At 32.9% G+C, this 26270-nt stretch overlaps 2 protein-coding genes and 1 long non-coding RNA gene across 9 annotated transcripts; 2 read left to right on the top strand and 1 right to left on the bottom strand.

Moving 5' to 3' along the window:
• Positions 1–6701: 6701 nt before the first annotated feature.
• On the bottom strand, positions 6702–14130 carry LOC105787967 (uncharacterized). The gene is made up of 5 exons (XM_012614600.2): positions 13505–14130; positions 12295–12557; positions 10267–10384; positions 8116–8324; positions 6702–7335 (listed from the first exon to the last, which is right to left on the bottom strand). The coding sequence occupies exons 1-5, from the start codon at positions 13901–13903 to the stop codon at positions 6876–6878; spliced, it is 1449 nt and encodes a 482-aa protein (XP_012470054.1). The 5' UTR covers positions 13904–14130; the 3' UTR covers positions 6702–6875.
• A 1237-nt stretch (positions 14131–15367) lies between these two features.
• LOC105787966 (V-type proton ATPase subunit H) lies at positions 15368–21840 on the top strand. 7 transcript variants are annotated; one of them, XM_052625671.1, is made up of 12 exons: positions 15368–16057; positions 17090–17164; positions 17859–17984; positions 18197–18299; positions 18375–18447; positions 19434–19499; positions 19621–19738; positions 19913–20074; positions 20186–20311; positions 20659–20784; positions 20940–21119; positions 21409–21840. In XM_052625671.1, the coding sequence occupies exons 2-12, from the start codon at positions 17135–17137 to the stop codon at positions 21655–21657; spliced, it is 1359 nt and encodes a 452-aa protein (XP_052481631.1). In that variant the 5' UTR covers positions 15368–16057; positions 17090–17134; the 3' UTR covers positions 21658–21840. The 7 variants fall into 7 exon arrangements, with proteins under 7 accessions (XP_052481631.1, XP_052481635.1, XP_012470053.1 ...); XM_052625675.1 differs by lacking the exon at positions 15368–16057 and adding an exon at positions 16363–16548; XM_012614599.2 differs by lacking the exon at positions 15368–16057 and adding an exon at positions 16364–16600.
• A 2073-nt stretch (positions 21841–23913) lies between these two features.
• On the top strand, positions 23914–24830 carry LOC128035563 (uncharacterized). The gene is made up of 2 exons (XR_008192029.1): positions 23914–24267; positions 24552–24830. It is a non-coding gene; the product is annotated as an uncharacterized LOC128035563 (long non-coding RNA).
• The last annotated feature ends 1440 nt before the right edge of the window (positions 24831–26270 follow it).

Below are 26270 nucleotides of genomic sequence, written 5' to 3'. Positions count from 1 at the left end.
ATGAAAGACAGGGTTGGCTACAATTAGTAGAGCTGCCTTACTATCTGAAAAAATCATAGACTTATCAGGCTGGCTAAGACTGATTTCTTTTAATAAACCATTCAACCAAATAACTTATGCTACTACTACTGCTATACTTATATACTCAGCTTCTGCTGACGATCGAGAAACAGTGGTTTGTTTTTTTTTTACTTCTATGAAATGAGAGACTCTCCAAGTTTAACACAGAAACCAGTCACTGACCGCCTAGACATGGGACATGAAGCCCAATCAGAATCACAAAAGGCAATGAGCTGCGGTTTACTAGCGGCAGATAATAGAATACCTTGGCCAGGATTTTTCCTTATGTATCGTACCACCTGAAAAACAGCCTCCAAATGTGATTTTTTTTGGTTTGTGTATGAACTGGGTCAAGTGTTGAACTGCAAACATTATGTCCGGTCGCGTATTGGTCAGATATAGCAAGCTTCCCAAAAGTCATTGATATACTGCAACATCCGCGATTAAGTCATCCCTATCAACCTTTGTTTGTACGGATTCATCATATTCAACCGAGGTAAGTTTTTGATTCTGTTCAAGAGGTGTACACATTGATTTCGCTTCTCCTAATCCCAGATCTGCTAACAACTCCAAAGCATACTTTTGTTGGTTCAACACAATTCCTTCGCTCGATCTCATCACCTCTATTCTAAGAAAGTACTTCAACGTACCTAAATCTTTCATCTTAAAATTTTGGTGCAGAATCTATTTTAGTTCATTTATCATACTAATGCTACTCTCTGTAATTAACAGATCTTCAACATAAATGACTAAGATGATTATGTTACCCCCGTTCCTTTTTGTGAACAAGGAATAACATACTTGCTTTGCACATAGTCTCCTTGCGTTAAGGCATCAGTGAGCTTTAAATTCCATTATCGAGAGGCTTGCTTCAGACCATACAGTGACTTACACAGATGACACACTTGAGACTCCCTCTGGCTGCGAAAACTATCTGAAAGTTCCATATAGACCTCTTCACACAAGTCGCATTGTAAAAATGCGTTGTAAACATCCATTTAAAAAATAGGCCAATCATGAATGGCTGCCATGCTAACAACAATCCTAACAGTGACATGTTTAATTACAAGGGAAAAATTCTCCTGAAAATCAACACCAGCCTGTTGATTATATCATTTCCCAACTAGTCGGGCTTTAAAACGTTCCACCAAACCATCAGAGTTATGCTTGATTTTATAAACCCACTTGCAACCAATGGGAACTGCACCAGCAGGTAAAGGAATAACCTCCCACGTACCATTGGCCTCCAAAGCTTAAATCTCCTATTGCATCGCATCGACCCATCTTGGATTCGAGATGGCCTCAGCATAGGTTTAGGGCTCAATCAAAGAAGAATATGGGCTGTAAAAAACTGAGTATGAACAAGCAAATGTAATGAGGAGTAAACATGAGAAATGGGAAACAAACCTATGGCACAAGAAGTGAAAGATTGGTTGGAGCAGACGTAATCCTTCATCCAAGTAGGTGGCTTGACAGACCGTGTACTGCGACGTAAAGGGGTAACAGTAGGTGTCGAGGGTACTGGATGAGAAGAAGAAGATACGGGTAAACTAGGTGAAGAGGAAGGAATAGGAATAGAAGGCAAAGGTTCAAGTTGAAGAAAAATAGAGCTATCAGTGACAGGGAAAGGCAAAAAGTGTTTGGTAGGAAAAGTAAAAGTAAACACTGTCTCATGAAAAACAACATCACGATTAACAAAGAAAGTTTTTGTTTCAAGATTGAATAATAAGTAACCTTTCTGCACAAGAGAGTAACCCATAAACACAGACGGAATGGCCTTAGGAGAAAATTTATCACAATAGTTAGGTGAGGTAGCATAGGCAAGACAACCAAAGACTTTCAAACGAGAAAAATTTGGAGTTGTATTATACAATAGCTCAAAAGGACATTTCTAATTTAAGAGATGAGTAGGGAGATGATTAATCAAAAACAAGCAATTAAAATGTATTCACCCCAAAATTTACTAGGCATATGAGACTAGAATTTTAGTGACCAAGCCACTTCAAGCAAATGTCTATGTTTTTGTTCAGAACTCCATTCTGCTGAGAAGTGTGAACACATGAACTTTGATGTAAAATGCCAAACATACTAAAAAAATCATTGCATTCATTCTTGAATAATTCATGCCCATTATCACTACAATCAATTTTAATGCTAGTGGAGAATTGGTTCTTAACCAAGACAAAAAATTGTTTGAAACATACAAGCACATCACTTTTATACCGTAACAAATACACCCATGTCATCCTTGTGTAATCATCAACAATTGTTAAGAAAAACTTATGATCAGTATGAGTAAAAACTCGATAGGGTCCCTACAGGTCTATGTGAATAAGGGAAAAAGCTACAGCAACACGAGACATGCGAATGGGAAATGGGAGCCTAGTTTGTTTAGCAAATGGACATACAAGACATTTATGTATACTATCAACATCTGAGACTGTACAGGAAAATTTAGGGACCTTATTGAGTCTTGAAACCGAAGCATGGCCAAGTTTAGTATGCCAAAGAAATGATGAGTCAATGAAGCAACATCTGTAACGGAAGGAGGTAAAACTACACTAGTCTATCGAGACAGATCTAGGATGTAAAGATCACCTCGTGCCTTACCAATCCCCCTCATCTTTCCACTTGAGAGATCCTATATGAGACAAAAATTGGGGTAAAATGAAACAACACAATTGAGATCAACAGTAAGTTTCGAAATGGAAAGAAGATTATAATAAAAATTTAGAACATAAAGGACTCAGTTAGATTACGGTCGGGTGAAATAGTACAAGTGCCGACATGAGTAACTGAAACGGAAGAACCATTTAGAAGTCAAACACAAGGTGAACCCGATGCACACGCAATAGGGGATTCTAAAAATTGAAGATTATACAATATATGGTCAGTAGCTCCAGTATTTATAATCCACTTGTGACCAACATCTATCATACCTACTAAACTGGCAACAGCTTCAACTGTAGGTTCCTTGTTCAACAAGTTCAAAATTTGATGTTACTGTTCCTGAGTAAACACTGGTGCTTGTGGACTAGAACTAACAGAATCAATCGCTTCACTATCATGTGCAGGAGCAGTAGCAAAAGCATTATTTACTGCAAAATCGAAGCCATTGTTTGCCTTTTTTTGGTGAATTTAAAATCTACAGGATAACCAATTATCCTATAGCAATTCTCTCTTTTATGCCCTTTAACCTTGCAATGATCACAAGTGCCAGTAAAACATTTCTTCTGTACCATCTGAACTGAAGAAAAAGAAAACGGATCAACCCCAATAGTACTGGAACTATGTTGTCTCTACGACTCTTCTTGCATAAGCATCGAGTATGCATGATTGATAGAGGGTAATGGATTCATCAATAGAATTTGACTACGCACAACATTATACGTTTCATTCAACTCCATAAGAAATTGAAACAGATGCTGTTGTGAAACATGCGAAATACTCTGTTTGGATTGGATACATCTAGAAGAAGATGAAGGCACAAGCGCATCATATTCATCCCAAAGTAATCACAACTTAGTAAAATACGTAGAGGCGAAAGCAGTACCTTGAAGCTGCGATGCAATTTCACGATGCAGAAAAAAAATTCTTGAACCATCAACTTTATGGAACCGTTCACTAAGATCATTCCATACCACTCCTGCACTATATGCAAAAACAACGCCTGCCAAAAGTTCTTTGCTAACCGTGTTTAATATCCAAGATAACACAATAGCATTACACCGCTCCCACTGATATCCTAATTCTTCTAGAAATGACTCCTTAGAACAAGAACCATCGACCAATCCCAACTTGTTTTTAGCCAGCAACACAATTTTCATGGTTCGACTCCAGATATTATAATTTTCAACACCAGTCAACTGTTGAGATACTAACAGAGTACCTGGAGTATCGAAATGGTGTAAGTAAATAAAATGATTGGAATCGAAGGTTGCTTCAGTGCCCATGATGCAAAATCCCCAAAGTTAGAAGTTGTGAGAAACGTTAAACAAAACAAGAAGCAGTGAGCGAAAAGTGCCCTAGTATGATAATCAGCACTCACCCAATAGCCAGTATTTGGGCCAAAAATAAACCAACTACAAACGAGCTTAACTTCTAAAGACCAAAAACAAGCAGCACAATGAAGCAAACTGGAAAAACCTGGAACCAGATGAGTGAATCAAAGAACATTGATGACCATGAACAGCGACTATGAACCTCCAGGAAACAGTAATCTTCGGACTTCTGATACCATGTTAAAATGATCAAGAATTCATTCATCTCTATCAAATACTGACAGTACCTTCTACATTTATAGACTCTGCTAACTAACAAACTAACTTCCATAAAACTAACTCTAACTACCCAGCTAACTGTTTTCTACTCTTGATCATGTTTCTTCTTTTCTGCAATCTCATAGTAACTAGCAAAAACCCCTAATTGCATAGAAACTGCTTGCCAATACACAAACAATATCATTAGAATCAACATATCAGTAAATAATATAGAGAACTTGACAAGAACATACTTACATTGGGAGTGGAACGCATGACTCTGCAACCTGCGGAAGAGAACTATTATTATAGCCTTCAAGCACAGTGGTAGGTCATTAACTTAATGCCCATGCGAAAGATGTCGTTGGAATGACGTGAAGAGGAACATACCTCAACAGGAGATGCAATCACATGTCTAGCAGACTAACCAACCAACAGTACATGTTCAGTTCCAAAAAGCTTGGGAAATTTCTTTGCTAGAGTTTAACAGTGAAATCCCCCAAGGGCATCTTACCCTTCTTAGTAGATACACCACGAATCAATAGTGTGGTACAACTTTTCATACCTACATACTAAAGACAAAATGATTACAAGCAATGCCAAAAATACGTTGGAAGAGTGTCAACAAATCAATGTCTTGGATACTAGGGATCAAAATGTGTCTTAGAAGAATCGAACATAACCCTCCTCTCATTTATCATAACACCATTCATGTTAGGCTTGGAATCAAACCATTAGGCTAAATCCTCCATAGCCCCTCCCTGTGGCATAAGCAACTATCTCTTGCTCCATCATTAAGAGCGTCATCTTATCAAAACGTATAAAGTAAGACTCCGATTAGTAAAAGCTATTGGTGTTCCATAGGCCACTTTGACTCTAACTCCAAACCAAATAAGGGGGTTGGCTATTATTAGACCACAACCCAAATGGGTCGAAACTTAAACAAAATATAACTGACTCCGACCCTAAAAAGATAGGTGCTCAAACAAAGTTATATCATTTTTAAATTATAATTTTTTTTTTCATTCAAACTTTTTACAAATTAAATCTCTTACATGGTAAGGCTACACTAGCGAAAGTAAATAAATAAAAGTTGTTCATTTGTTGAAAAAAGAAGTGCAAAAATCACATAATATTGCTAAAAGATGTGAAAGTTTTTCCTCAACCACCATTTGTTTTTTTTATGGATGGTGATAGTTTAGTTGGAAAGGTCAATCTTCTCATCAATCTATAGGTCACATTTAATGGCTAAATGTAGACTAGGGATATGGGTCTGTCTTTAATAATTCTTGGATGTCCCATTAGACCAAATTCACATTCTCTCACACACTCGAATTTGGTACGTTTGTAGGCAAGTACGAATTGAAGAGGGGTTTTTATATATTTTAAGGCTTTTAAAAATTTATAATTTATTTAAATGATAAAAATTTAATGGAATATAATGAATTTATCACACTAAAAAGAAAAAATTATTTTTTTTTTTAAAACAAGTAATTGAGTGTCGTGTCCAAAACAAAACTGTAATAGAGTGAATTTTACCTCCTTTTAAATATAACAAGTTAATGGAATAGGTAGTTTAATTAAGAATTTTAAGCGGATATAATTTTTAGTAATGGATAGATATTTTTGTTTTACATTTTTCTGTTAATATTTTAATAACTCAATTATTAAATTTATCAATATATTTTACTTATTATACATGTAAATTTTAAATCAATGTGATGTCTCTAATATCAATCTAAAATATTGTCTATATTAGTATACATATATAACGGTTGGAAGTTACTTACATAAAGCAAATAGTTCAAAAATTTTTACATTCATGATTTATATGAATGAAGTATTAAATATGACAGTTGAATTGTCAAAATAGTAATCGATAAAAGATCTTGAATCAATCAAAAAATTAATGAAAGATGTACAACCATTTGTGTTATATACTGATATAAATGATTTCTTGAATTTTTTAAAGAAAAACATAATATGAAAAGTTACATCTTATTATTGTTTTTTTCTTTTTAATTTTCATCAATCAGCCGTTAAAAAATAATATTTTATCATCTAAATTCACTTGTGACATAAAATATATACACATACATGGATAAAAAGGAAAATATATGTCATTATAAATTTTAGAAAAGTTAGAATAAAATTTTATTTTAAAAATAGAGAAATAGATGTGTTTGAATAAGCCTAAGGCTATTATGAATTTGCTTGTTGAAATTGAGTTTTGGGTTCAAAATCAAATCCTTCCTAGATAAAAAAATCAATTAAAATTTTAGTATAATAATGTACAAATTTGTTATTTGATCCGATTTATATAGTAAGAATCAGATTGTCTTACACGTGTTTGAATCTTTTGGGGCATAAAATGGTGGTGAGTTTGATGAATAATTTTATACCATTGATACCGCATGACATTGGAATGAGTGAATCAATGGCAAGGCATATATGACGCCAGACGTGTTTTTTAGGGTAATATACAAGGTTACTAGCTATAATAAACAATGAGATCTGAATGAATGGAGGAATCAATATATAGTGCATGGCACCACGTCACAAGCTGGATATATGATCCGAGCCTACATCCGAACTCACACTAGAACTAGAACCCTTGAGGTTGAATGCGAATGACTCCGCCAGAACAACAGCATCCTGAACCCTAAGTCGTGTGCCCTGTTGCCCCACAACTGTCGCTGCAATCCTAGCTGCTAATGTACCCATACCTTTCAAATCCGACACACCTCGTAGTATGCCGTACAAAACACCAGATGCATATGCATCACCAGCACCACATGTGTCCACTGGTACACATGGAGAAGGAGGAATATATACAGCTTCTCCTTTTACACCTATGTAAGATCCTTTAGGTCCATCCGTAACTGACACTAAGGGAACAAAGTGGCTAAGATACCTTGTTGCCGAAATTGGGCTTTCCTTTGAAGAAAAATGGCATAGAGCTCTCGCTTCGTCACTGTTTGCAAACAAGATATCCGCATAATTCCCTAAAATTTCCCTGAATCATAAAACCCAAAATAATTTACATTAGAAAGCTAAATGGAACTTGGCATGCCATTGTTCAAGGCTATCAAGATCGCTTTGCCTAATGAGTGCTCTAAAAACATGCATTCTTTAAGCTAAGTTAATACGAGCAAGAATAGTATTCATACAAGTATGACTTCTGTCATTGAAAGAAAAAGAACCAAATAAGGACTGCAAATTGTTTGAAAACAATAAACTCTATCAATCACCCCCTCCTACTGCCAATTCCCAACTTTTCAGTAAGTTTCTCCTCACACAAGCAGTTTTCCGATTTCCAAAAGCTGTAACATTGCAAGATTATCATCAAACAGATGAAAACATATACAGGCGCATCCATACTATGAATACTCATGTATGAAGATACCAATAATTGACCTCATTTGTTGGTATAGAGTATAGCTTCTTCCAAAATATGGTTGTGAAGAACCGATGAACTTTTTCATCCAGGGAAAAAGAACCCTTTTCAGTAAAGATGAGTTCAAACTATATCAACCATCCAGAAGCAGACAAATATTCAAAACTTAGGTGATCATTATTTTTAGTTGTACAGAACTATTTTCTCACCAAAAAAAGTAATCATGAAGTCCAAGATCCTTAGATCACTATCATATTATCTTCAATCAAACTTGCTACTAAAATCAATTCCATGACCCTTTTTTATGTAATGTATAAAAACCGACAGAAGAGAAACAAAAAAAAAAAAAAACTGACAGACAATTCTCATAAGGTTGAGTAAAATAGATAACACACTTACCAGTAATCATCATAGTGTCTCTCAATGCAGGAGACATCTGATGCGGTGACAGCTATCAGGGCACCACTCCTGCGCGCTTCTTCACATGCTCGTATAATAGTTTTGATCGTATCAGGAAGTTCAAATAAATAACCCTCAACAACAAATATATTAGTCTTGGATACTATGCCAGCCAGGCAAGAATCATAATTAATAGTCGATGATGTACCCTGAAATAACAGAAACAAGTTACTTATTAGGATTCAACGCTCAAGTCTACAATAAACATGTTTAAGGCAGAAATAACTTTTGCAGAAGGGGAAAATTGCGCAAAAGAATTTAATATGAAGTGTTGCAGCATGAAAATGAGTTGCTCCGACATAGAATTTTATTTCGAATATTATTATAATTGATCAGCTAAGGCTTGACTGAACTTTTTATATAGAATATTTAGGCACTTCTATATTTACTGGTATTTTATTTATCTTCCAATACTAGGGTATTAAGGATCACTATAAGTAGGCGTGAGCAAAACTCGATTCGACTCGAAAAAATCGAAAAAAAATTCGAATTTCGAGTTATTCGAATCAACTCGAATTTTTTTTTTCGAATTTCGAGTTTGAATCGAGTTGAGTTTTCGAATTCGAATAACTCGAATAATTCGAATAATTCGAATATCAAACTATAATATTTTACATTTTTACCCCAAACTCCCAAACTTTTTTACTTTTCCCTCAAAACTTTTACTCCTTCCCACTTTCCTCCCAAAACTTTTACTCCCCTCCCCTCTCAACCCCCCAATCTACCCAAAATCTATTTCCCACCAAAATTTTACTCTCCCATTTATTTTTTCTCAAAATTTTACTCCCAAAACCCCTCAAAACCTTTTATTTTCCCCCAAAATTTTCTCCCTCCCATTTTTCCCCTAAAACTTTTATTCCCTTTCCATCCCACCTACCATCTATCCCAAACCCTCCCCCCTCCAATTTTTTTTTTAATATTTTCCCTCCAAAATTTTACTCCCCCTATTTACTTTCCCTCAAACTTTTATTCTCCAAAACTTTTTATTTTTCCCCTAAACTTTTACTTCTCACCCTTTACTCTCAAATAAAAAATCAAAATTATCCAAAAAAAAATCACTAAACATAAATAGTAATAATTTTATTTATATCTACTATTTATATTATTAAATTAAATTTCACATTTTATATTATTTATATTATTAAATTGTTTAGTCATATTGAATATTTATATTAAAATTGAATTATTAATTATGTCATAAAATATTCATGTTAAAATTTTATATTGGTATCAATTTCACATTTTATTTTTAAAATAACTTTTATTAAAAAATCATATTTTTACATTTAATATATTTTTAATTCTAAAATATATAGTGACAAGAATCAAGATAATTGAATCAAGAAGCTAACCAGTATATAAAAAATTAATAAATAAATTATGAAGTGATGAAAGTTAATAAAAAATTTGATTAAGGTAGACAAATTTTATTACGATGGGTGACAATGGTTATAAGGACCCAAAATTATTTTTTAAAATTTAACTCGAACAAATATATTCGATTCGATTCGATTCGAATTCCATCTCACTCGACTCGATTCGATAAAACTTCAAATAAAGTTAGGATGATAAAATGAGATTCGAAAACTCAATTAACTCGAAAATTTTCGATTCAATTCGATTCGATTCGATTCGATCGAATGCTCACCCCAAACTATAAGTGCCCCCACTTTATTGAGTTAAACACAAAAAGATACATTAATCTCACTTATAACTAACGTCTGGAATGAAAAGCATCATATTCTTTAACATAGAAAAGAAGCCAGGAGCATATACACCCAAAAAGCAAGAAAATTTAACAAATGCTTGCTTTTCCGATTTGCAACTCAATGCTTAAATGGTTAATGCATATTCAAGTATATGCAATATAATTAGCATGACCATAACCTGTTTAGCTTCTAACAATCCAACCTAATGCCCAAAAAAGGAAAAAAAAACTGCAATCACCGAGTATGCAAGTCCAAAACTTTAACAGAATAAATATATAAATCATAACTCGACTGAACCTAAAGAGGAAACAAGATCATTATAGCCTTTAAATTTATGTAAAACTTTCAAGGACTGATAAGTTAATAGTCAAAGAAGTCCAACCTGATAAGCAAGCATTGTGCGCTGAGCATCCGGAGTTGTGAGAACTATCACTGTTCCAGTTGTTCCATCCTTGATAGGTTCAGAAAGAAAATTCACATTTGCCCGATGTAGTTTAGCCCTATATCAAGAATGTGAATATCTAATTTTAACAAAGACCATTACAAATATCAAATGAGTTAAATAACCTAGTTTTATCATGCAGATAATGACTGGTAAATCTAATAGCCATTTCAGAACTACATGCAGCAGCTACAAGAGGCATTGAAGATGCAAGAAATCATAGAAATTAATTTGTAAGAGGTACAAAATAAGGAGAAAATAGACTTCATGATAATGCTAATATTTGATAGTTGGAGAAGTTCTCTGACATTATTGCTCTTCTTCTCCGTTCAATCCCCATATAAACATTGAAATAGATGAAAATGCAAGACAGGAAACAAGACTTATGTAAGAGTCAAAATCCTCAAATCAGAAGTTAGTCTGCTACACTGACAAGGACTCCCGGAATCTTGGACATGAGAAACAACAGATGGTGGATAAAACGAGTAGGACTAGAAAGAAAAAAAGGTTATAGAATGGAATTACTTTGGATTAAAAGGAAAAGGAATAAAGTTTGGCACAAGAAATGAAGTAAAATATAAGCTTATCAAGCAAAGTCTCATTTATCAATGATTCCTACTTCCTACCTTAATTGCATGTGAGACTAGAATACTGAAAATATATGATAATTAACTAACTAGAATTTAGAGTGGCATGAATACCCTACCAACCAGAATTTAGCTAACAATTCTGGATGCCCCCAGATATGAAGCACCCTAGGAATCACAAATTCTTCTGTTTTTCTTTTATTTTCCAAGTTAGTGGATCCCAGAATTGTACGGGAGTTATACCAGAGAGCATAGGAAAATGGATATACAAAAAAAAAAAAAGGGAAAGAAGCATAGAAACTAAACCCCAAATTTTATGCTGTCAAGAAACTCAACCAAAACAATGATTTAGCAATGTACTGGAAATGAAACGCTAGATGTAAATATCCTTTAAATCTTATCTTTAATTTGCTACAGTGATGGTCAGTTGCCTTAAACCTCCACCAAAGCTTTTACTAAACAAATTTCACCATTAACGGATAAATAAATCTCCTAATAATATGACTATTCATACTCTGCAGTTCTTTAGACCATGTCAATACTTCCATTACAGTTCTAGGGATGACTTTAATGAACATGAAGTAGAGAACAAAACCAAGCATAAACCTCATCAGAAAAAAAATACCAAATAGGCAAACTTCTTATTGAATTCATTCCCAGCAGCAGTCCAGAAATATATGGAAGAGTGCACACTATATTAAAGGGACAAACAGACAGAAAAAGCAAATACTAAGAATTAATTTTGCAAATATTGTGTTCTTAATGGAGCTTCAAAAGGCTTCATCCATTTATGAATCAACTATCTGCAAACCAGGTACTCACCTAAATGTGCATCCACCAATACCAAGTTCAATCTTGTGTAGTTCCAACCTTCCCTTCACTAATTTTAACCATCCAAAATAAAGAAGTATATGTATATTTTCCTAAATCTTCCTCTATTTTCCTTTCCTTTATAATTGTTTATCTAAACATGGCCTTGATCATTACCAAGATCCATCTATACATCATATTTTATTTGAATTAAAATAATTAATATTTTAAAATTCTAAAAAGGTTTTTAGTACTTATCTAATTAAAACTTTTTTTTTGAACTGATAAGTGCCACTTGATCAATAAGTTCAGATAACATGCTATGTCATTGACAAGAGCCAATGGAATTTGATTGATGAAGTTAATCCCCTTTATTGATTGTCCTTAAAGAAATTTTTTATATAAACATAGGGTTTTAATTCATTAAATTAGGCCAAAACCAGATAATTGATAATGTAGAGTGACCAATTCAGACCTTTTTCCCAAAACTTTCAGTAACATTTTCAAAAAAATTAAACACGTTGAGGGAAAAAAAAAAAGAACCAAGGTATTTCTCAAAACAAAACCTGACCTGTAGAAGCCACCCAATGGATCACTACCTACGCTGCCTGCCATAGCTACATTTAAAGCAGGACCTCCAATGGGCTTATAACCAAGCCTTGCCAATGCCACCAAACTGTTGGAAAGAGATCCTCCAGCTGCTGCCTTATAGCTGCAACCATCCATAGCCTGCAAAACTCGACCCCTCTCTTCATGATTTACAACCTTCCTGGTTCCCTTCTCTAATCCCAATCTCTCCAAGAATTCGTCATCAACCATACCAGAAAAGTCTACCTGAAATTGGCAGGTAAATTGCAGAGAAAAGTTTAATATACTTTCAATACCATATGCAAATATCAGCAACCATGTCTTACAATCAATTATCAGCATTTCCAAAGAATCCAAAAATCCAACATTGACAGATAAACAAAGCAGACCAACAAAAGAGTTAGATTTTGAAAATTCTATTGAATAATTATACCATCAGATAAAGTTTCTATATACCAGTTATTTCATTAAATAATCCATTTCATAACTCAACTTCTTGTAATTGCCTTCTAAGTAAAGCAACAAACGCACAAACCAGTAAGAACACCTTGATAGACACAGCAGATTATTATTCAAGATGAAGAATGGAAACAGTTCTTTAACCCCTAGCCGAAATTTTTACAGGTTCCCAAAAATAGAGCCCAAATTGACCAATCTTTTCATTAATAAGTAAGGTTCTACTTTATTTTTATGCTTACTAGATGCTAGTTGTTTCTAAGGTAAAGGTAAGAAAATGCAACCAAAATCCTAAATGAGGCATAACATCTGTTCATTAAATTTTTGCGTGACAAAATGCATAATTACAGAACAATTATGTTTCAATGTGTATCATATTTTAGCTATTAATATAATTTTAAAAAATATGATAATGCTTTTAACCAGCTTTAAGAAAATCAAAAGGAAAATTGTAAAAAGCAGGTGCCCGAACAAAGGACCAAAGCCTTAATGATTTAAAAGCAACAAAAAAAATGTAGGATTGAAAGGAACAAAAGAAAATATATCAGCCAAACTACATTTTCCTCTCTAAGAAACGAAATAGAAATGTACTACATTACAAGGCTTGTATCCTTAACATCAATTCTCTTTTCCCTATACTTTACTAAAAAAGACATTGAAAAAACACAAATCTAACATTAAGTATAAATTCAAAACACAAGAGACAACATATAAACAAGAATGGTTAAGAAATATACCATGGCTTGACCAAGGCCAAGAACATCCCATCTGTCAGGCAAAACACAAAACGAACGAGCACCTTCTTCTTCATCATCGACTTCCTCCTCATCTTCTTCACTCTCAAATTCATCTCCTTTGCTACTGCTACAGCTACAACTCCCTCCAGAACTACAAGGAGAAGAAACCCAAAAGAACCCACCTTTCTCTTTCCCCATTGAACCAGAAGTCACCCTCCCTTTACCTCTGAAATCACCCAGAAACCCCAACTCTCTTATAATCCTCCCACTCCCATAACTTTGTTTGCGGTGATATAGAGAAGAAAATAAAGGAGAATGGAAGCGGTAAAGAGAGAAAATTGGAGAGCAAAAAAGGGAGTTAATTTGTGGAGGAGATGAAATAGAAGTAAGGAAGGACATAGTTGAAAGTAGTTTAAACACTTGGTTTTATTATTAACTAAAATGGGAACCTATTAGGGATGGAAGAGCTGTCTGGGAATCGAGTTTTCTTTGTTTAGGATGGAGAATTGGAGGCAGAAGACATCCCCATCCACAAAGATTTTGGTGAATGTTTGAGAGAGAAAGGCTCTAAGTCGCTGCTTCTGTTGGTGTGTTGAGGATAAAATGGAAGGATGTTTTCCTTTTTCTTTTTTCTTTTCTCCATTTATTATTTTATTTTATGAGTTCCCAGGGGTGGTTACGTGGACGTTTACTTTTACATAATATTCGGTAAAATTGCATGTATAACAATTATTTCTCAAATTTAAGTAATTGAAAAAATAAAATTATACAAAATCAACAATTAATTTAAGTAATTGCATTTCTTATAAATTGAATTTATTATAAATTTACAAAAAGAATTTCAAAATTAATAATCTGAAATGTATTAGCAATTTAATGCTTAACATTTTAGAATAAATTTAAAAATTCAATTTATTTTGGAATACCTAAAATTAATGATTATCATAATAAGTAATAATTGTAATGTTAATTACATTACATTATATTTTTGTGCAATTCAAAATCAACTTATTGTATAAAACTGTAATTTCAAGTCATCTTTATTATGACAAATTAAATTTTTTAACATCAACTAACTTTTTCGCTACACCAAAAAGAATTGAGATCAAATATTAATATAAAATAAATTAATCTAATTAAAACATATCATAAACACATGCAGTATCATATATTTATTTATTTATTGAATAAAAATTTTAAATAAAAATTAATGCTATCTTCATTTTCTTTATATTCTATAGTCCCATTTAAGTTTCCAGCCAATTATAAATAGTGAACACACCTAGAGGTCAGTGTCTAAATTTACTCAAAGAATATATTTTATGCAACACACTTTGGCAAATTTTAACAAAAATTCTATTTTTCTGCAATTTTAATTCTACTATATGACAATAAATATCTTCTCTAACGTTCAAGATTTTCTTTTTTCCGAATTTCTTTGCCGTATTCGCATGCATGCCATTAGTATTCCAATAAGCCCGATTTTAAAAAAGAACTTTTGTAAAATAAGGAGATTGTTGAAAGTTGAAATCTTAAATATCAAAGATAAACATTTGATGATATGGTATTTTCTCGAATTTTAAATTGCTCTTCATCTTTAGTAAAAATAAGGGTAAAATAAGTCTATAATCACTCAACTTTAATTAAAATAATAAAATAATTATTAAACTTTAGAAAATTACAACTCAATCACTAAACTTTAAAAAAAATAACAAATCGGGTCACTAATGAACATTTTCCTCTATAGAGTATCAGAAAACTGAGGTGACCCATTAACTAGCCACGTTGTACATTAACTATCTACGGTGGAACCCCAATTTAAGAAGCAGAAGAGAAGAAATGGAGAAACCCACGGTTGATTTGAGTTTTCTGTTTCATTTCCTATTGGAGAGTTTAACCCTCTACACAACGACTTCCTCTAGCTTCTTTTCAACCTCTTCTTTTTTCCTAATCTCTTATGTCATCTCCTTCTCAATTTTGGTGGCCAGCTTTTTCTGTTCCTTGCAATCCATTCCAACCCTAAACCCTCGACCAAACAAATGTTGTGCCTCGTGAGGGAGTTTGGTGCGACGCGGATAATGACGGTTCTTGGGTTGCTTGTTATAGCAAATTCTTGTGTTGGGATGCACCAAGGTAGTAACGCAAATGCTCTATTGTAGTTTTCCTCTCAAAGCTGTGAAAGGATATGTGCTGATGGATGAGAATATGCAATCTATTTTCCTAGTATTAGTGTTCGTAAGATGAACCTTGTGCATAAAAAAGAAAATGTTCCAATGCCTAACGGGAATTTCTTCAAACGGCTTATCTGCGTCAAAAGTTATTCACTCGCGACTCGTATTTTAAAGTTTGCATGCTTGAGAGTTGAAATGAAGGAAACTATGTAGAGCAAACTGATACAAGGCTTGCAAAAGGATATTTTGATTTTTGGAAAAGGATTTTGGAGGAGGGTTTAGCAGAATGGGAATCAAAGGTATTGTTGGCGGTGTCGTTAGAATGACGAGGTTTTCGAGGCGGCGCTTTTGCAAGGTGCGCTATTCTTCAAGGCGCTGGAGTGTAAGCTGTTCTTCTCTATTTCCTTTTTTTTTTTTTTTCTTAACTAGCTATATTAAATTTTCAATAATGGTAGGGACTGATTTATTATTTTTAAAATTTAATGATTGAACTGAACATTTTTAAAATTTAGTGAATATTTTATTAGTTTAATCAAAACTGAGTGGCTACCAATTTACTTTACCCTAAAAGTTAAAGGGAAAAAATAATTGCACCAGAAGAAAGAAGCATTTTGAATTTAACGTGGGGGAGTGAAGCAAATATATATATATTTGGGTTTAGCTATTTGTAGACATTTAAGAAAGATAAAAATTGTGGCTAAAAGGAAGCCATAGATATTTACCTTTGCTATGGACCCGTAGATAAGACTACAGCCACGCGTCAACTTTGTAATAGAGAACCAGCCAGAAGCTACTCTACATACAGCATCACCAGATCTCACCTCTTCAATCGAAATCCAAAGATTTTGATGTCCATCACGATCACTCTCTCAGGTTAGAAGAACAGAGCCACACCAGTGGAAGAAAAAGAAACCGTAGTATTCAGGCTAGTGATCCAACAACGTTTTAATCCCTCTCTCTCTCTTTCTATTAGTTTTATAATATTTCTTCCAATTTTTCATCAATTTCCTCTGAATTTTCATCCAAGGTAAACAGAATTACATTTTCAGTCTCCCTTGCATCGCTGCATTTGCATTGTAGTTTCTTTTAATTTTTTTTGTTAAAGATTTGTTTTGAATTAATTTATTTTCACAGTTAATTATTCCTATGAATTTTTTCATAGTCAACTTGTGTTTTCTCCCTGATTAAAAATTTTGAATCTCCAGAAAACCTCTTTTCTTTTTAAAAAATTGTGATTTTTTTAACTGAGAAATGAATTAGAATTTAAATTTGATCAGATTTGATCTGGTAATGTTGATTTTTTCAGATTTGATTAAACATAAGAAGCAATTATGGAATTCTGTTGTGTATTTGTAGGTAAAATGTAAGGGAGTTCGATTTTAAAATTAATTTTGTTTTTTGGTATATTTTACAGGGGCATTAATTTTCGTGGAATTTGAAGTATATTCTTTTGGCACCAATGGAGCGTGCGGAACTAACAACTGAGCAGGTTGGTGATCTGATCACTTAATTTGCTTTATTTGTTATAATTTTACATAAAACTAAGTATTATAGAGTTTCAAGTTTCGGTATCGGAATTTGAAAGCTTCAGGGATCTTTTGGTCGTTGCTTCTGTTATTTTCTTGCAAGCAAAAAGTAGAAAGTGCGGTAGAATATAGAAGCAAACTATAACTTTGAAGAATTAGACATTTAAGTTGTGAAACTTTTCTTTCAAGAATTAGACATTAAAGTTTCATTTCTCTGGTAGATTTAATTTACTTCCATGGGTGCATCCTTTTATTTTTTATGTTATTGAATGCCTTAATTTTGAAACCTTTAAAAGCATGAAGCTTCTCAAAAGTAGGTTAGGAATTCTCCTATGAACTGCTTTGATGGATGACACAGGTTTTAGAATTCTTTTAAACGCTTCAAATTGTTTGTTTGTTCTCTTCATCATGGCTACTAGAGCACATTCTTGTTTGCTTTCTTAAACAAGCACACTACCACTTGGCTTTTGTTTAAATTTTCCCTGATCTTAATTTGTTAAACATTTATTCTATGTTATGTTCTTCTTGTGATTTCCATGTTCAAAGAATTTAAATCATATTATCTCTTTTTTAAACTTTTTCAAGGATATAGTTAATTACGAATGGTTACTTGTTACTGGTGATTCCAGTTTGTTATCGTCGTTTACTCTTTTAAAGGTTCTGAAGAGAGACATCCCATGGGAAACATACATGACAACTAAGCTGATTTCAGGAACAGGCCTTCAGCTGTTAAGGCGTTTTGATAATAGAGCTGAAAGTGTCAGGGCACAGTTGTTGGATGATGTAACGTTTTCCAACTCTTCTTAAATTATGAGCTGGGTATTATCTTGTGTATATGTTCTTTTTTTCAATCTTCAATTAATTCAGTAATTTTGTTAACTTCTCTTCCATCATAACAGGATAGGTTTTTAAAAGCCTAAATAAAATTCTATGGGAAAATCTAATCAAACTAAGGATAAAAGAAAGATATTGATTGGTGAGATTGAATGTGACAGGATGGTCCAGCCTATGTTCAAGTGTTTGTTAGCATATTACGTGATATATTTAAAGAAGAAACAGTGGAACATGTTCTGGCTCTAATTGATGAAATGCTTACAGGTATGTAAAGAATATTGGTCTTGTGAGGATGCATTCATCATTAGTAAACTTAGTTACTACAATTTTCTATTGCAGCCAATCCGAAAAGAGCCAGATTATTTCATGACAAGTCTCTTGCAAATGAAGATACTTATGAACCTTTCCTAAGTTAAGTTTTTACTCAAAATTGTTTCCATTGTTAATTTGTGGCTGATTTATTATTTATTTATTTTCCTTGTGTTTCTTGTGTATATGTGTGTGTGGGTGGGTGGGTGGGTGGAGAATTAAGGTGGCTGATACTCTTGATATTCTTTAATCTTTCAATGATCAATTGGCTAGTAGTATCTAATAGTGATGTTTGCTGTATAGTTAGAATCCCTTTCCTAAATGTTATATTTATAAATATTGGCTTCACTTCTTTCTTTCATTTTTATTTTTGACTCTAAATTGAGTTGGTTCCTTGGTGCTCAATCTGCTTATGGCTCAAGCTGGCTTATATTGTTAGTGATGACTCTGATTCTCTGGGATGCTTGTTTTGTCGAAAAGTAGGTCCTCGATCCTTGAAGATGTAACAATTTTGTCCTCTCTTGCTGGTTTATTTTGATAGTATTTGATTCCATCTGCATGATGAGCTTGTACAAATATCTGGATTATTCTTGCCTTGCACATTACTGACCTTCATTTGATTTTTTGCTTTAAGTTGTCTATCTATTGTAAATAAATAGTAAATATGTATTATGAGTGTATTTCAAATCATGGATGAAAATATATACCTATACAACTGGCTTTCCATATATATCTTTGGGAAATTAGGTGGGGATCTCAGCTCAAAGGTTCAGGTTACCATAGACATGGTATTTATGAGTAGCTTGTGCTACTTTTGTCTGCCTGCCACTTGCAAGAGATTTTAGATGCAAATAACTTGTATCTTGAAGGTTACCAACCATCTATAATCGGATTATATATGGCTCTCAATTCTTATTTGCTGCTTTTATCTTTATTCTAGTCTTGGGCTGTATTTCCTTATTGATTTTTAAGAAAAGAAGTGTGTCTCTTAGTTAATTTTGAATATATTTATTCATGTACACTCAATTTCTTATCTTATACTGAATCATCTGAAGTAAAACTAACAATCCACAATTTGTCCACTTTCAGATTGCTCTGGAAAGGTAACTGGTTCATACAAGAAAAGAGCTGCAAGATACTTGCCTTGATAGTAAGGTACAAAATGTGTGATCCATCCAAGTAACTAAGTACATGTTTAAAGAAACTTAACCAAATTGCATAGTGTCTTATATGATTTAGTTAATGACTCTACATTCTTCTTTCTATTTATTTATAGTGCCAGGCCAAAAACCCAGAATGGTGTTGTTGCAAATGGAGAAGCCTCAAACTCGAAGACAAAGCTCACTACCATTGATGATGTACTAAGAGGATTGGTTGAATGGCTTTGCACACAGGTTAGTATACTGCTTTGGATTCTGTTTTTTATTGTCTGCAATGCACTGCTTATTTGTTACAGCTGACTAAAGTTGGTTTTGACTAGATTCTCCCTATAATTTTACATGTTCATTTATTTCTGTCTACATAGATGGTAGTTGTCCTTACTTCCTGACTCTCTATGTCTTTTGCAGCTGAAGAAGCCTTACCATCCTAGTCGTGGTATTCCAACTGCTATTAACTGTCTTGCAGCATTGCTGAAGGAACCTGTTGTCAGATCCTCCTTTGTTCAAGCAGATGGAGTGAAGTTGTTGATTCCTTTAATTTGTCCAGCATCCACACAGCAATCTATCCAGGTATTTTTTTTTTCACGTTTTAAGGTGGTCAGGTTTTAAAATTGAGAAGCTTTTCTTTGCAAGTCATTTGAGTGGCATAATTCTGAAATTGACAACTAATATTTGTATCAGCTTCTTTACGAAACATGTCTCTGTGTGTGGCTTTTATCTTACTATGAACCGGTAATCGAGTACTTGGCAACATCTAGGGCTCTACCCCGACTGGTTGATGTTGTTAGGAGTTCCACGAAGGAGAAGGTGAGGAATTATTTCTTACGGTATTAATTCCGTTTGCAGTTTTTCCAAGTTCTATCTGGTATGTCTATGTTGCTGGAATAAAGTGCATGTACAAGCAGGTGTACTATGAGATGGCATATGAGCAGACTTCCATTCCCTAGATTATCTGTTTTTACCCTATTACCTTTTTTACAATTCTGAATCAGCTTTGAATTTCTATTATTATTAGGTATAAGTTGCATGTTTTTACGTCCATGCTGATTAATCTATCTCAATGTTGTTGATTGGTCATGTTGGTTTAATCATTTGAAACATACATGTTTGGTTTCTACAAAATTATACATCTGGACTTCAACAATGGCTGCCAGGTTGTCAGGGTTGTTGTATTGACCTTTAGGAACTTGTTGTCCAAAGGCACATGTGGTGCTCAGATGGTTGACCTTGGATTGCCACAAATTATTCAGAGTTTGAAAGCACAAGCATGGAGTGATGAGGTAATAAAATGAAAGGTTTAACAGTTACTTGGCTATGTAATTCTTGTGTTAAACTTATTTGAATTTAACATTCAGTTTCAGTTCAGCTATGCTGAATTATATGTTCTGTTTACATATTGATGCTTTCTTATTGAATTGATTTGGGTATATCATAGGATCTGTTGGAGGCTCTCAATCAACTTGAAGATGGGCTGAAAGATAACATTAAGAAATTGAGTTCCTTCGACAAATACAAGCAGGAAGTTCTTCTTGGTCATCTTGATTGGTCACCCATGCATAAAGATCCATTGTTTTGGCGTGATAATATTACGTGCTTTGAGGAGAATGATTTCCAGGTATATGTTTTTCTTCCTCTCATTTTCCTTTCTCATGGCTTCCAAGTCCTCGTGCTATTTACTTGTTTATGGGTTAACTTCCTTTAAGTCAAATTTGCAAAAAGCTAAAATCTCCAGCAAGATATGATGGTTCATTGATTCTTGCTAAGTTTTTCCTTGCAACAAATTATTATGATCGCAATTTGAACATGTCTGCACAGAATCATTTAAAATAAGCATACTAACAACGGTGTTTTGAATAATCTAAGTATAAAATCTGTGTGGTAATTAGTTATCACTTCTTTTCCAGATTCTAAGGGTCCTCATTACAATTATGGACTCGTCCAACGATCCAAGACCTCTGGCTGTTGCTTGCTTTGATATTTCACAGTTTATTCAGCACCATCCTGCTGGTAGGGTGATAGTGAATGACCTCAAGGCCAAGGAACGGGTGATGAAGTTGATGAACCACGAGAGTGCGGAGGTTACCAAGAATGCCTTACTCTGCATCCAGAGGCTTTTCCTCGGCGCCAAATACGCCAGCTTTTTGCAGGTATAGTTTCGTGTTGTTGTGTGCATGGTCATGTCTCATTCTACAATGCAGCTAGTGAATATATCGTAAGTAAATTCGGCTTCGGCTTTGTTGGGTGTTATATTTTCATTTGAGTAAATTATCTTTCTACCGGATATATACTACTTCTTTGATTCTGAGATGTGCAATAGAAAATACTACTTTTTAATATTTTATTTTATTTTATTTTGCCTTTTGCTTTAAGGAAATATCAATAAATAAATTTTACTATGATGTCCATAACGATCCCGGTGTTTGACTCGGTAATCCAAAAAACTGCACCAATTGTCCTTAAATTTGGATTAAAATTACATTTCAATTATTTAACTTTTAAAAGTTACATAATTATTATTAAAATTATCGAATTGTTACATTTTGGCCGATGTGACACCTTAATATAAAGGGTTAATAACCAATTTAACCCTTGAATTATAATTAAAATATTAATTTTAAAATTTTTCTTAATAATAATTCAAAAAATTTGAAGGGTAATTGATCAAGTAGTCACCCAAGTTTTAATGTGTTCTTATTTTGATCACCGAACTTTTTTGTTAATTTAGTCACTTTTGTTACATTGATTGTCATTTTAAGTCACTCTATCAATTAAAAGCCTTTGGTCACTGAGCAAAATGTCGGTCTTTTTATTGGTATAATAACAAATTTAGCTTTTAATATTTTACATATTCTGTCAAGTTAGTCTTAATTTTAGAAAAATTCAACAAACTTAACCTTCAATGTTTGCACATTTTTTCAATTTAGTCCAACTTCAAAATTTCTATAATTTTAAAAACTTAAAAAAATATATAATTTAATTTAAAAAGACATAAAAATATGATATATGTCAAAACCATTTTTTTGAAAACAAAAATTTAGTTGTCGACTTTAAAACAAAAATTGGAGTCGCCACCGATCCTTGATTGAGGTGTGATCGGCTCACCTTAAAAATGATTTTGGTCTGCGAAATTTGAGAAAATAGGTTCGGGAGTCAGTTACGCGCGAGGAAGGGTTAGCACCCTCGTGACGCCCAAAATCGGTACCAAATTGATTGTTTTATATCTTGGTGTCGAAAATTTGGAAAGATTTTAAAAGAAAACGTTTTAACATGTGAATGAATTAAAATAATACAAACATTCTTATTTCAAAGAAATAAAATATCACACCCAGTAAGTTAGGGCACAATATTTTTAAATCTTCAAAATTAAGTTCGTCTTTTGATTCTGAAACTCACATAGTTAAATCTAAGAAGGATATTCGGTTATTTAGATCAAATGAAGAAAATCGAAACCCAGTAAGTTAGGGTACAATTTCTCAAAATTTCAAATACCAAATAGTGCCTTTTGTTAAAAAATCTTATTTCAAGAAGTCAAAATGTCATGACCAGTAAGTTAGGACACGACATTTTTAGATTCCGAGAACAAGCTTTTATTTGAAATTTGCGTGAATTTATTGCAAAATAAATACTTGGTTTTCTAAATTCATCGAAAAAATAATCGCAATCCAGTAAATTAGGATACAATCTTTCTCGAGAATCATGAATGCCAAATATTTTAAAAATTTATAAAATATGATAATTTTTAATGCTTTGACAAAGCCAAAATATATTTTTCTTTAAAAGTATGATAAAATGTAAATGCATAACATGAAATCATTACTTTAATTTAAATTATACCTATATATGTATTGCAAAGTGTTAATGCATATATATGTATACAAGAATTATAAAAAGAACATAATCATAAAATAAATAAAGTTTACATAAAAATAAAAATGTAAGCATAATATATTAATAATTATGAAAATATGGGCATATACGTATATGTAAAAATAAATGAAAAATATATTTATAAAAGTTTTGAATAGTATATGAATATTTATATGTATATTATAAAAATGTGTATTTATATGGATTATAAAATATTGAAAACGTATAAATATTATAAAACGTAAATATATGTACACATATATACGTACATAAAACTAAAGAAAAAATAAAAAATAAAATATAAGATATGTATATACATTTAAAAGACATCTAAATATATATATATGCGCAAATATATATGTATTAAAATGGTAATAATAACCATAATAATAATAATAAATACTAATAATAATACAGTAATAATAACAATTTAACAGTATTAATAAAAAAACTTAAAATAACAAATTAAGGATTGAATTGAAAATAAATAGAATTTAAAGGCTGAATTCGAAACTTGAAAACGTGAAAAGGAGCACATTAGAACGCGCGTAACAGGAGGACCTAGAAAGAAATTTACCCAAACTTCTTAAACACTGCATTTAAACGGGATTAAAATAAAACAATTTGAAGATTTCATGGGAAAAATTTGAAAACAAACCATAATGATTTTGAAATGATGGGATAAAATGGAAGGATTAAAAACGTAAATAACCCATCAGTGCTTAAAACCCTTTTCAATCTCAAATTAAAGCAATAGGCGCAAGAATTGTTTCATCTTCTTTTCTTCCTTTTTAAAACAACAGAGGGAAGAAAAGGGGAATCTGCTAGGTTTTCTTTAAAGCCCTAGCTACCACCAAGCCACCGCCGTCAAAGCTCCGCCGCGGACTCCGATTCAGGTAAGTTCCGTCCTTTTCTTTTTGCTTTTTTTTGCACAAAAACAGAGAATCAAAGAAAATAAATAAATAAATAAATAAAATGCAACGAAAATCACCTTCAAAATCAACTGCTGTATTCTTATTATTTTTGTTTTTGTATTTCGTTGTACACTGATTTCTTTCTCTATTTCTTGTTTCAATCTAAAAAAAATCCTATTCGCTTTTTTTTTTTGAAGTTTTTTTCTCCTCTCCCCTCTTTTTCTTATTTTCTGTCTGTATTCCCATTTGTATTTGTGTTTTCGCAGGTATGGAGATCGTGGAAGGAGTGTGTCGTGGGTGATGACGGTTGCTGCAACGTGGGTCGTGTGGCACCGGGGCTGGATGCTGAAGCTTCTAGGGTTTTCTAATTTTCAGTTTTAGGCTAATTTGGGTTTTAGGGTAATTGGACTGGGGAAATTGGGCCAAGGGTATTTGGGTAGTGTAATTTTAGATTTTAGACTATTTATTATTTTATCTATTTATTTGGGCCCGGGCCTAAAATTGGGTATTACAATATATATAATTACATAAAGGCTTAATTGTCATTTGGTCCTAATTTTAAAAATTCAACAATTTAACCCTTAATGTTTGCATATATTGTCAATTTAGTCTAAATTTTAAAAATTCAAAAACTTTATAAATAAAATATTAAAAATATAGAACATTCAAAAATAACCAATCAAAACCAAAATCAAAGTAAGTAAAGTTTTTTTATTTATAATTTAAAATCATGAAAAACTCACAAAATGGTCTTATATTTGATATGCAACCGCATAATATTCTGATTAAAAAATTATAAGAAAAAAGTTAAAATCTTTCTCTCTTGTTACTAGATTTTCCAGTCAACCAAACAAAAGAGAGAAACTTTGTAAAACAACATTCATCCTTTCATCTCCTTCCTCGTTCATCTTCAAGCTTCCCATTGTTCTCCGACTCTCACTCAAACCTCACAATCTCAAATACTATACTCAACTTTGACAGACTCAAACTCCATCATCACCTAGTCATCGAGCACTCACCATTAAACCCACACCCAAAGTCGATTTCTTTTTTTTTTTTTTTGTTTTACAGACACACCCAAACTCAATTTCTTTTAATGAGAAAAAAACGATCAGTGAAGCATCATTTAGCTTTAAACATTTGAATCCCTTGAAGCCTTGCACTTTGCCAGTGAAATGGAGCTAGAAATGTTTCAATAAATAAAAGCTTTCTGATTTGAATTCCTCATTTTGATCATAGTTTTGGTTGGATGTGGTAGTGATTGAGTCAAAAAATAAATTCAAAAGGTTCATTTAGCTCGATGGAGTTTCGTAATCAATGTTGACCTCAACCATTATCTCCAGTTAAAGAAAACACTTCAACCAATCAACACTTATTAAAAAAATCCGTAAAGTCTGTCAAGGGTTAAACGTACGAGTCAAAAAGAAATTTGGTACTAGAATTTCTCCAAGATTGTGAGGATTTTCGTTCTTGTGTTTTCTGTTTGCGTGCCTATCTTTATTCTTTCGAAAAGAATAATTGGATGGTTGGGAGTTGATGATTTCCCCGAAGATGGTGAGGCTGGTTGTGTAGCAGTGGCGGGCCTTCCAAGGTGTCAGGAAGGAGATTACGTGGGTGGCCGTGAATCTCTAAGTCTGTCTTAGACCCTGCGTGATGTGATAGACCACCGAATAAGGTTGTAGGTGTTGCAATTTCTTATGATTCTTTATTATTTTGCTTCTTGTTTTTATGCGTTGTTACATGATTTCGTACGTTATTCATGCAAATACCCAAGTTGTGTCGCATGCTACAACATTTGTGGTAATTCTTTCTTTGACTTTTCTACGTTAATCTATAATATCGGCTGATTGTTTTGGCTTTTTGTCGTATTCTGGGGTATCTTCTTGTGTTTTTGCATTCTTGTTGTTAGGTTTATTAAGGTTTGTTTTTCTTTTTTCTAGTTTAGTGGGGTTTCTTGTAGTGGTTTTTTCCTGTGTTTTCAGTTT

The sequence above is a fragment of the Gossypium raimondii genome, chromosome 2, assembly GCF_025698545.1.
Source record: "Gossypium raimondii isolate GPD5lz chromosome 2, ASM2569854v1, whole genome shotgun sequence".
In the NCBI taxonomy this organism is placed as follows: domain Eukaryota; kingdom Viridiplantae; phylum Streptophyta; class Magnoliopsida; order Malvales; family Malvaceae; genus Gossypium; species Gossypium raimondii.
The sequence above is the reverse complement of the archived record's forward strand: the minus strand, read 5'-3'. Positions and strand labels throughout refer to the sequence as shown.